The following is a 13,014-nucleotide window of genomic DNA, read 5'->3' on the forward strand; positions in this document are numbered from 1 at the left end:
AAAATAAAAATAAGCGACAGTAAGGCCTGGATATTTTCTTCTTTCATATCGGATCTCTGTGGGTCTGGTAAACTAGTATGCTCCCTGAAAGCAGTTGTCACCTGTAAGAGTGAGAAGAGTCCCCCTTGACAGTGCTCCAGCAAGATACTCAGGGTTTTGGCTTAAGGGACTGGTTTATTGTGATGTTCTGATGTAGTGCTTTACACTGTAATTGCTTCATTGTTATTTTAAAGTGCTGACTACCTGGCTACTGGAATTTGTCATGCTGAAACAAAAATTTTCTTGAACACGCTAAACAAACTATTTTGTCTGGATAGTGTTGATCTGTCAAATGAATGCAGTCCACGGAACTGTAGGTGTAAATTTTACTTTATTTAAGGAAAAAAAATGGGGAAAATAGGAATATCCATGTAACACAGTAGACATGTTAGATAGCACTGCAAAATGTCTGTGAATGTTTACTTGACACAAGTCTGCTTTGCAGTTCAACAATTAGTAATTTTATGCAGTTTGTCACTGTTATCTTTTCGCACTGTTATTAATCAGAAAAAAAGTTTGAGGTTATAGGTCGCAAAATGTGTATTACTAAAATTATGCAAAAAATTCACTTAAAAAAACATAAATATGTGATGCACATTAGTTTAACAAAAAATGTAAACATTTTCTCCAACGTAACATGTGCATAAAACAAACGGAAGCAACACTGCAGTCAGTTTCAGTAATTCAAACATACAAGATTATTTATTATGCATTAACTAAATCAAGGAGCAATTATATTCTGTTTTCTTGTATATGTTATTAAAGACAGTGTCCATATTTATCATGTAGTGGTTTTTGTTAATACTGGTTTACTTGAAAAATTAAACTAGGACATTTTGGAATTATTTTTGGATATAAGTGGATCCCACCAAATTCAACAATAAAAGTATCTTTGCTTGTAACTTTGGAACCATATGTTCCAAATATTACTAACAGTAATTTCAACCATGAATATTTAACAATTGTAATCTTCTCCACGTAATTTATTCTTGCTCAGTAGCTTTAAATAGTTGATGTAAGGGACAAAAATAAAGGCAGCAATAAAAAGGTCAAGAATTTATTACATAGGACAATTACTGATACATTAGGTTCACTGGAGATGAAAACTCCACACAACACGAGGGGAGAGGCAGAATTGGAGGTTAGAACTCACTGTGATAGGCTATTTTCAGAAGGCTTAGAACTCTGCTCTTTAAGTCTTCTCTGTCCTTTACAATGTAAATGGAACAAAACATACACATCAGCATTGCTTTTCAGTGCTATTGGAAAGAATATCCAACAAAATTCCAAACTTATGTTTCTGCCATTATTAAAAAGGCTACTATATGATTTGAATGGGTGTGTGTAAGGGATGGCTGCGGAGAAGAACTCCTATTGTGAGGACTAGTTGACCATGAAAGCTTCCCAGCTTTACTTCAAACCCCAGTCCACTCGCTCGCTGTGTATTACATGGCAATTAAAGAAACAAAATGCTTTAATACAATGGCAGGAACAACAGAAGAGTAGTCTATTTCTATATTAAAAAGAGAAACTGTTCACAAATGAACAGCTTAAGGCAGCTGTCAACAATGTACCCCACACCAGAAAGGATTGTAGAATAATGACACTGTGCATTGCTACATCAACCACAATTGTACACTCCAGAAACCTCAAGTAAAGAATGGGTAGCCATTAAACAGGTCATTCCTGTTCAGACATTTATTACAAATGTCAAAACTTTCAGAAAATAAAGCAGACTATTTCATATTTTCATTAAAAAAGTCAGAACCGGGAATCTTACATCTAAACACAGGTACAGTATGTCAGTTATGAATAAGCAATATTAACTACATTCTTAGAATTGTTTTAGTGCATTGCATTTTTAGAAAAGGAATACATTGCCCACCCCCCAGGAACAAGCCTGCCCCCTCCCCTATCCCTCTTAAGACTCCTACATTATACAATTTAGTGAACTAGCCTAAAACACTGATCTCCCCGGATGCTACATCTGCATTTCACAGAAGTGAAATCCCTACTGATTCAGGTCAAAAACATACATGTGGATCTCATTAACTTAAATTATGGAACGAAAAACAATCTAGGAAAGTCAATGAACCTAATCAGTGTTTCTCACCACCATGTAGCTATTTTGTGCCTTAAATTAATGCCAACTTTTGTCAGCTTGGACAAGCTCAGCCAAAGAGATCTGACACAAATTTAGCATTAAAATTACACATTCATATTATAAATCAATTAAAAAAAACTAGGAAGGAAGAAAAAAAACAAAACAGAAAAACAAAACAACCTCTTTGTTAAGCCCCTATGTGTCCTGGATGTCTGCAAATATGATGCAGGTCTCATCGCACCAAAGGGGTTTGTGCATCGCCCGGTATGAGGTAGGAGAAAAGATAAGTTGATTGGAATTTGCCTGTAATGTCTAACTCCGCAACCCTGTTTTGTTCCCTTTCTACAGTACAGATTTAGGTCAATTCACTGCGTGCACACTTACTGTGGATTTCTAGGAGAAACCCCCCCCGCCCCCCGGAAAAAAAACAAAACACAACTATGGATGAGGCAGCGCTAATACTGTGACACATTCTGTAGGGATGCAGAAATAACGTAAGAGAAAACATTTTGTATGTATTTAGGCAAAGTCCAGCAATGCACAACATTGGACCAAACCATTGTGTAGAAAAAAAAAATACATTAGCTGCTGCCTTTCACATTTTATAAATACAGTTTATCATATGAACTTTTCTTGTCAGATTCAACATAAACAAAACCCACTAAATTAAATAACTGAAATATTAATAAGCCTGGCTGTGCATCATGAGAAAGGCTTAATATGTTCTCCTGGTCTGCCGTCTTGTGTCAAGTTCCATTTTCTCATAGTGAATGGATGCTCTTAGTGTAGTTTAATTTTGCACTTCTCACTCATAACTTATTTTAAGTAACAGGAAGTGTATAAGTTAGTAGAGCCCTGTTGCTTATTCCAAATCTCAGAGCTTTATAGCACCCAGCAAAGGCATTACAGCCTCAGCTGCCTTGCAGGCTACATGTAATCTTCTCCCCTAAGTTAGAAACACAAAATCCATTAAATGAATGCAAACTTCATCTTGAACAGACAGAACATCAGTGCGCAGGATGTACTCCAGTTGTAAATGATTTCAAGTTACGGAGATTACGAAGACCGTAGGGGAGATATCAGCAGTTCCATTCTTTACCAGCTCAAAAGAGAACTCCTGCCGAGGGTCATGAAATACACTTGACTGCTGCCGCCAGACCGTACAGACGCAAAGAAAACCTGTGCACAGAGAATATACGTTTACCACCAGAACTGTATCATCCTCAATTATAATATACACACACAGTACGGTGTACACAGGACATTATAAATACACACATTCAAAATGCCATTTTGTTTTTACTTTCTACAGGGACAATACAGTAGTTGCTAAATAGATTTTGTAAAAAAGAAAAAAATGAATCATGAAAATCATGGTGCTTTACCTTATCATTTCGTTCACACAAGAACTTTAGTCTTTGTGCCCTTTTGTGCATAAATACCCCATCGAGGTGACCAGTTTCTACAGATCGAATTTCAATGGCTTTCTCACCCCATCCCATTATCTGGTTAGATCGGATATATGCTAGAAAACCATATAAGACATAGGAATTCACATGGATGCATTAAAAATAATATACATCTGTGGCAGTGACAACCAAGTTCTATCTTATCAAAATGAGAAAATATAACGGGACAACAGTATGCAAATATAGCCATAAATACATAAAGGTATATTACATAAATATTTAATAAACAAAGTATGCTTAATAAAAAACACATAGCGGGCTTAGCATTAACCTTTACTACCACTTGAAACATACCAACTGATGTAGGCATTTCACCCCATTGTAGAACCACATCTTTGGTGATCCTTCCATAAGTATTAACATAAACTCCTTCATCTTCATAACAAACCAGCAACTCCATGCCGTCTGTATTTGGGAGAATAATAATTGCATGTGGCTGGATACTGCTCTGGATCTATAATAGGAACACAACAGGACAATAATACTGCACAGGTCTGTCATGTAAAAATATAAATAAGCAAATCAAAACAGCCCATTGCAGGAACAGCTCATCCCAACTGGTTGAAATCATTGGGACGGTCACAGTAAGTTCACATTATTCCACACCATTCAATATTTGAACATTATATGGTAAGCACAAACTACCGATTGACAAATCATATCATAAAAGGGCAGATAACCATTATAGCAACTCATCTGAAAAAGTATATTAACAAATAACTATTTTTTTTTATTAAAGAATAAACAATCCTTACATGTGTTGGTAAATAAATGTCATAGACTGCTCCTGAGTCCACATCAACAGCATGAAAGCCAGCACAGGAGCCGTAGATTACTTTTAGCCTCTGTCCTTCTTCTACTGTCAGGTCTACCAAAAGCGGCCTGTGTACTAAGTCACCGAATGACTGTAAGAAATAATGCAACAAAATTATGTCACTTTCTAATCAGGTAATAGTGGGGAAATACAAGTTCTCCATTTAAAACTTTTATCCAGAAAAACAAAGCTTGGTACGCATTAGGAAAATTAAGTGAAAGCCATTTGAGAAAACATCCCTGTCTACCTACCTTAAAGGCCATAAACTTATGATATGGCTTTGGCGCCCAGGCATAGACTTCCACCGAACTCTTTAAAGCAATTACCAAAAACTTGATGCGCTCATATTTTACTAAGAAGAAAAACATAATAAAAATTAAACTATGAAAAAAAAAATATACACGCAACAATGATTAGCATTATTGGAAAATAGTCTAGTTAGAAATTTCACATTGGAAGGAACACTAGCCTAAGTCATTTTAACTGCATTGTGTATAGGAAATGAAATGTGATACTGTAGGTCTTCTGTTCTATCTTTTGGTAATAATGTCTATGGAAATCAGTGAGCTTGTTTTACACACAGAAGCAGCCACTAGTTAGGGTCCTTTGAGGTCCCTTATGTTCCCCCTCCTTGAGTGTCAGCACTTCTATCTGCAGCATGGAAGTAGTGAGGTGCAGATGGATGTAGGGAAGGAATGTGTAGTACACACACACAAACACACAAATATAGCAGAAATTCTGAATCGATTAAAACAATGGTGGTGCTCCAAAAAGGCTGTAGCAAGCACTATCAAGGAAACACCTATCTGTAAAAATTTTATACATATACTACATGGCCAAAAGTAAGTGGACACTCAAACATGTGCTTGAAGAACATCTCAATCCAAAACCATAGGTATATTGAGTAGGGACCCATATTGTTACAAGAACAGCCTCCACTCTGCTGAGAAGACTTTGTAAGTATTTACATCCATTCAATCACAAGAGCATTAGTGAGGCTGGACAATCATTTTGGACGATAAGGACTGAATTAGTCGGTGTTTCAATTCTTCCCAAAGGTGTTTCATGGTATTTAGGTCAGCGCTCTGTGCATTCCAGTCAAGGTCTTTCACAACACATCCAGCAGGGATTTTTTTTTTTTATAGAATTCCCTTTGTGAATGGCTGTCATTATCATTGGGAAACAGGTAAGGGTGCTGCGCACAGTGGTCTGAGGTATGTGCGTGGCTGATCGGACATGCAAACAGGTAAGTCCTTATCGTCCAAAACCCACTCCACAAAAGCATTTGACAAATACTTTGTGTGGACATCGCTCCCACAGCTGGTTTGGAACTCAGATTTGAGTGTTGCAACCAGGAACTGACTTTTTTTTTTCAAGCTTCAGCACTCAACGATCTTGTAAGTTTTTGTGGCCTTCTGCTTGTCAGCTGAGCGGTCATTGCACCTAGATGTGTCTAATTTATAGTCACAGCACTTCCAGTTGACCCAGGCATATCCTCCAGGAGATACATTTCATAAACTGTCTTGTTGAAAAGCTGTCATCAGCTGCATAAACCACATTACAGTGTTGCACCCGGTCACTTCTAATCATTCTAAAAAGAAGCTATAAACATATTTAACTACTTTTTTCTCTAACAGGTGTTATTTTACTATATCAAGCGCTCATTTCACGTATTTATCAATACTACATTATTGAGCTTCTATAATATCCACTCTAGCGTGATTGCATCTTTTATCGTAAGGTTATGTACTACGACAATGATGTACAACTCTGACATAATATATATCTATATAAATATAAATCTGCAAACTATATTATCTCCCTTACCAAACTAGGTGTAATTGTATTTCAAGTTTAATAATCATACAAGTATAAAACATTCATCCTCCCTTTTCACTGATTTTGTTTATGTAGGCAAATTAGGATTCTTCCCTAGTATTTTACAGAATTCCAGTTCTTATATCTCACTGAAATATTTATATTTAGTGATGATTTGGCAAAGCTTCTAAAAAAAGAAAAAGAAAAATCACACTAGTATATTTAGTCAAAATTCAGGGGACAGTTTCAGAGCTATCCACATACCAACTTTATAGTGCACACAGCCTTCCAAATCCCCCACAGTTGTCCAGCCCTGCTTCTTCTCAACCTCTGGGTCATTGTGGAGGATTTTATTTCTCAACCAGGACAAGTAGTACACTCTCAGCTTGTTCTTTTTTCCTGAAAAAAAAACAAAAAAAACACATTACATCCATTTTTATTCAATTATAATGATAATTTTTGCAGTACTTTCCATATGAAATATGTTTTAATAGTGCTCGGCCAGTAAAATAATGTAAATTGTCCTCTCAATTATAAGTTATGCAACACAGAATGTATGAGTCTTGAAAGCACTTCATAAATTCTCTACATTACCTGATATAGTGACCAATACATTTAATCCTTCGAGAACATCCATCTGCTGAAATCTCCTCCGGTTGATGAGAGGGTAGACTTTTCCCTGACCACTCCTGTCTAACAGCATTAATCCACTTTCAGTGCCAACCAACAAATTTACACCTGTGTGAGAAAATAGAGAATACATTATTATTAGTACTTGCAATAATGTCTAGTCACAAAGATACAAATAAATCTGCTTTATGTAGCGTCTGGCCAATGCAAAGTCATCATTATGTAAAATCAACTGGATGAATGAAGGAAAAAAAAAAAAGCAGCTGTATGTACATGTGGGATCTTTTATACAGAAATTCAAAGTCCAGAAAGAAGAGACCGGACATTTGTACTACTGCTGCAGGATTATGTTGTGCACCCAGATATCATCTCCTTGTACAGTCACTGCTAAGTGCATTTATAAACTCTTTAATGAGGAAAGGATTCCTAGCAACAATGGAGAAACACCGTTGTAATTCGTACATCCCAAGCATACTGGATAGGAGAACTCTTACCTCTACTTTATTCTGAGGTACAGATATGTCCTTACACATCTTTGCTGCAGTAGCGCCACAAAGTCCCTCTCAGCGCGCCAGGTCCTGTGAGACTCTGATAGCGCCAGGCGGCTTTTTTTGCCAAAATGCATCTAAGTGGCAATGTGATGTGACTAGGACGCATGAGCAAACTGTGTCAATTTGATATGCGACACTTGTGTGCGATCGAGCCCGAATCTGTATACAAGGTGCTACAATATGCTACAGCTTTTTTCTTTCCAAGTTCCGTTATGATTCATATACAGACTCAGGTGCAAACAGATATACAAGTGTTATATATAAAATTATTCAGCACAGTCTGCTGGTGCATCCTAGGTGCATTGCATTGTAACTGATACCGCTTTTACACCAAAGTCCCGGGTCTGACCCGGTATTTGGAACACGTTTCCAACCCGGATCAGCCCCCCCTTTACACCGCGGCGCCGCACAGTTCACACCGGGCCAGCACTGACCCAGCTCTCCGGCGCAGGTGAGCAGCGCTTCTTTCCCTCCCTCCCCCTCCACGACTTACTTACCTTACTCCGCAGTGGTCCGGAGGCAGGAAGGGCGGGTGGGGGGCACTGCTGTGCTCTGGTCAGCCCAGCAGTGGACGCTTGGAGATGTCATCTCCAAGCGCCACTTAAGCCGGTCAATCAGGCAGCATGCAGCGCGACCAGGGTCATCGTGACCTGGGCAGCGCCATTTACATTGCAGGGTGACACAGGAACGACCCGTGCTCAACCCTGCAAGCTAGCTGGATCGGATCCCCGGGTCACTTGACACAGACTAAAATGCCGGGTTGAAGTACGTTCACATGCATCAACCTGGGATTTTTCAGTCGGTGTAAAAGGGGTATTGGACACATTTTAGGCAAAAAAAGAAGCAAGACACTAGCAGAGTTGTACGGGACCTGGCGGCTCACTCATGCCAGGCAAACATCACTGCATGGCGTATTGAGGCTAGATGTATGAGGACACAACTGTAAATATTAATGTATTTCAAAATAAGATAGACATATGTACAAGGTAAAGTATATTCTGTATGGAGCAGTCCCGTGGGTAGGCCATAAAATGGTTTAAGAGTCATATCGGAGTATGGGCTTTTGAATAAAATTTCAACCTTTGAAACAAATCAATGATCTTACATGGGTTGCTTAAATCGAATTGGATTTTATTTTTATATAATTAGAATTGAATTAGAAACTGCATAATTTCAAAATAAGAATTATTTTACTCTTCTGCCATAAGATCTACAGTACATGGCGTACACTCTTTTATCTTTTAAGTACCACACCCAGTCTAGAAGTTGCATTTGTGGTTTATAAAACAGCATCTTGGTTGGCTGCTACTTCTCTCTGAAAACAGTACAGGGAACACGGATAATTGTCGGGTTTAGGAAAGCTGTGGCAATTTGTTTTACTTAGAGAAACTGATACATCTGAAAGTGCAAATTACATATTGGAATATACAGTACTGTAACACAATATATATTATATGGACAGTACATAGCCTTATTTGTATATGTATTGCTTTGTTTTAATCGTGCTACATACAAAAAGATATAGACTGTCACATAATATAAATATACATTTGAGGAATCAGATATAAATGTATTACTTGTTACCTAAACATAGTCACAGCAGATATTTCTGGGGGTAAATCAATATTCATGGTAGGAATTAATGACACTAGTGGGGTACAAAGTGTCACGGTAGTGGTTAATTCAGAGGCTGCATTCTCAAATTTTGGCTCATTTCACATGAAGGCTGTCTCCCACTGAGTTCTGAATATAGGGCATAGTGTACAAGAAAGGATTGGAACATTGTATTGGAAATGCAACGATAAACTTAATTGTAAGTTAAATTAGTTTACATCAATAAATGAAAAGTAAAATAAAATGAAAAAGATCTACAGATGTGGAGTGACTCGGTAGCACTGAGCATCTTATTAATGTGTCTTATTCACACAGTGATGTGAACAGTTTGCACAAGCAGCTTCTGCTAATTAAAATGATATGCAGCATGCCTATGTTATCTGTGCGTCTGCAGGTGTATCTGCATGCAAAACGCTACGATTACAGTCACTGACACTAACAGTTTTGTTCTCCCTACCCTATTATTTCGGACGAAATAATAGGAAGTTTTGGCCGAAAACACATAGGATACCGCCGCTAGAAAATGTGTCTAGTTGCCTAAACAGAACTGGACTCCTGCTTATAACATTCTTTGGCCCGAAGTGTCATTCAGCTAAATAAGGAAAACTAACTTATGCAGATTGTTGTAACTACCAATTAATCTTACTACTCCATTATATATTGCTCTTACTACTCCAATACATATTGTTCTATGGTGCATTTTTTTTACTCCTGAAATATTAAGAGCATATCCATACTGACGATTGACAATTATGAGACTTTAACACCTTATCCATTAGGAGATTACAAATAATTGCATCAGAACTTGAATATCTCATTCTGTGCATATTTCCAGGCATCATCATCCATCCTCAGTGCATCCTTGCAATTGTTAACTATACTTCCATGGTCACTAGATCTATCAGGATTGTGTGGAAAACAACATTTCAGAAAATTTTCACACTTTCAGTAGCACCACTTATTTACATGGATTCCTCCTAGGGGTAATTTGGTGGGAGGTCAGCATAATTTTGATTGTATGTGTTAATGTATGGATAAAATATACTGTTATTTGCCACAACATTAAAACCACTGACATGTGAAGAGAATAACATTGATTATCTTGTTACAATTGCACCTGTTAAGGACCGGTAATAGGGTCGTGATTGCCCTGATTGCTAAACAGTCTGATCCTATCCCACAGAAGAGCTACTGTAGCAAAAATTGGTGAAAAAACTAATGCTGGTAATGATAGAGAGGTGTCAGAACACAGAGTGCATTGCAGCTTGCTGCATATAAGGCTTCATAGTAGCAGACTGGTCAGAGTGTCCATGCTGGCCATTGTCCACCACCAAAAGCACCTACAATGAACATGTGTGCGTCACAACTGGACCATGAAGAAATGGAAGAGGGTGGCCTAGTCAGAGGAGTCATGTTTTCTTTGACATCATGGCAACTGTATTCCCTTTCAGCAGGATAATGTGCACTGCCACATTGCAAAATTGTTCAAAAATGGTTAGAGGAACATGACAAATCGTTCAAGGTGTTGACTTGTTCTCTAAATTCCCCAGATCTCAATCTGATCAATCACCTGTGGGATGAGCTGGAATAAACAAGTCTGAGCCATGGAGGCCCCACCTCGATGCAACACAACTTAAAGGGTCTACTGCCAACGTCTAGGTACCAGATACCGTAGGACACCTTCAGAGGTCTTATGGAGTCCATGCCTCTGTAGGTCAATGCTGTTTTGGCACCACAAACTGCCCCTGCACAAAATTAGGCAGGTGGTTTAAGGTTATGAGTGACGAGTATAAATGATTATTGCACAGCTACTTGTACCTACTCTATTTCAACACCTTATGCAGATTTATTATAAATCTAAAAGTGTAATTATACTCATACAATATCAGTACATAGTAGTATCAGATGGGATGTAGTTATGATGGGATGTAGCTATGCCGCCGGTCTCAATCCCGACGCTCAAAGTCCGACAGGGGATTTAAGATAGGCATCAAAATACTGACGCCTAGCTTAATCCCGACGCTGGAACACAGGAGGACGCCAGCCTGAACAAGGTAAGTCCGGGGTGCCCTTAGTGTTAGGAGGCTTAGGTTTAGATAGCATAGCTGGGTTAGCTTTAGGTTTTTTTTGGGGGGGGAGGTTAGAGTTAGGCAGCCCTAGGGGGGAGGGTTAAGCACCACTGGAGGGGGTTAAGATTAGGCACTAAGGGGGAAGGTTAGGCTACAAGAAGGGAGGGTTAGGGATAGGGGGAGAAGGGGGGAGGGTAAGCATACTTAACCGACCCTGTAGGGATACCGACCATTGGGATGCTGCTGTCGGTATATTGACAGGAGGCGTCCCGACAGCCTGCTTTACATGCAGATTCCGTATCAGATACCTAGTACAGGTTGAGTCTCCGATATCCAAAATGCTTGGGACTAGGGGTATTTTGGATAACGGAATATTCCGTATTTTGTAATATTTGCATAACATAATTAAATATCTTGGGAATGGGACCCTAATATACACACATAATGCATTTGTGTGTTAAATACACCTTATACACACAGCCTGCAGGTAATTTTATACAATATTTTCAATAATTTTGTGACTCAAACAAAGTTTGTGTAAATACATAAAATTCAGTTATGTTTCATATACACCTTATACACACAGCCTGAAGGTAATTTTATATAATCTTTATAATAATTTTTGCCTTAGACAAGAATTGTGTACACTGGACCATCAAAAATCAAAGGTTTCATTATCAGTCACGCCAAAAATATTCTGTATTTCGGAATATTTGGATATGGGAGACTCAACCTGTAGTATTTTATATATGTATTTTTATTGTTGATTTTGTGGTTATTATTAAAATGTTTTATATTTCTAATGTAAGAATATATGCGTTTGATTTTTCTTTTACCACTACAACACTTATACTTTAAATCCTTATTAGTGGGGTATTAGAGAGTTCACTTATACTCTATTATGACATTGTTCAATTATACTCTACTACTCTTACCTTATGGTTTTTTAGTAGCAGGGAGACCACTAATGGCAAGTAAATGGTCCAATTTAGTAAAAACTATCTAAAACTATCTAAAACCATTAGTATAGCAGTATTTCTTCTGGAATTAGGAATTTCATAAATTAAATAAATTAATATGGATCTCCAAGGTAGTGAAAGCATAGAATAGTGTAGCCTTATAACATTATTTCTGGTCCAGTCCTCCAGGAGAGGACAGTTCCATGGCATAATCAGACTACTTTGTCTACAAATGGCATTCTCAATTAGCAAGAAAAAAGAAGAGGTGGTAGAGGAGTCCGTTTGATATGCATTCACACTTGTCTAATTTAATATGTTCACTGATTGTAGAGGTGATGCTCTAGATATTCATAGTACCCCTAATTGGTCCAGAAAAATTTCTTCCTTTGATTCCCTTGCCCAATATGCACCAAACTGTAGGCCACCCAAAGACCAAATTTTGTATAGATCTTTGTAGGTCACAATCTAACCAGTAACTCAGCACTCAATGGGAGAGGATATTGGAATAATAAGGACATCAGAGGATGCCTAAATCTTTGACCTCGATAAAATAAAATTTATGTACTGTGGGGAAGAGTTCAGCTAATTGTTTTGATGTATCTGTGCTCTATTAACAACAGTGGCTCTGTTTCACAAGTACAGGGTGGTTAGTTCAGAAATAAAATGTCCACATTATTATAACTGATGTGTTTAGCAAGGACAGGATGTGAAAGTCTTAAAAACTTTTTGTTCATAGAGTTGTCTCCAGCAACAAGAATCCATAAAATCAACAGATGTGAATCAACCATGATAAGCTTGTCTTTGTCTTCTTGAGATATAGAAAGCAGAGGTTGTACGATAGCATGAGATAAATTGGCATGTCCTTGGAAGATTGTTTGATTCAGTGATCTATTCTGAACTTCTCTCAACACTGTCAAGGCACCGAACTACATTTTTTTTCGGAGCAT

The 13,014-nt window shown here is 37.9% G+C and overlaps 1 protein-coding gene across 5 annotated transcripts in view; it reads right to left on the reverse strand.

The window, feature by feature from the left end:
- Window positions 1-351: 351 nt before the first annotated feature.
- Window positions 352-13,014, reverse strand: part of MAP4K4 (mitogen-activated protein kinase kinase kinase kinase 4) — a 183,088-nt gene continuing 170,425 nt past the window's right edge. For all 5 annotated transcript variants that reach the window (XM_088454177.1, XM_088454179.1, XM_088454176.1 and 2 more), the window contains 7 exons: window positions 6,839-6,982; window positions 6,509-6,643; window positions 4,678-4,778; window positions 4,368-4,517; window positions 3,907-4,066; window positions 3,529-3,668; window positions 352-3,322 (listed from right to left, as the gene is read on the reverse strand). In XM_088454177.1, the coding sequence (XP_088310303.1) occupies window positions 3,239-3,322; window positions 3,529-3,668; window positions 3,907-4,066; window positions 4,368-4,517; window positions 4,678-4,778; window positions 6,509-6,643; window positions 6,839-6,982 (914 nt within the window). In that variant the 3' untranslated portion in view covers window positions 352-3,238. The remainder of the gene's footprint in view (window positions 3,323-3,528; window positions 3,669-3,906; window positions 4,067-4,367; window positions 4,518-4,677; window positions 4,779-6,508; window positions 6,644-6,838; window positions 6,983-13,014) is intronic.

The sequence above is a fragment of the Taudactylus pleione genome, unplaced genomic scaffold (assembly GCF_031769625.1).
Source record: "Taudactylus pleione unplaced genomic scaffold, aTauple2 ptg000609l, whole genome shotgun sequence".
Classification (NCBI taxonomy): Eukaryota; Metazoa; Chordata; class Amphibia; order Anura; family Myobatrachidae; genus Taudactylus; species Taudactylus pleione.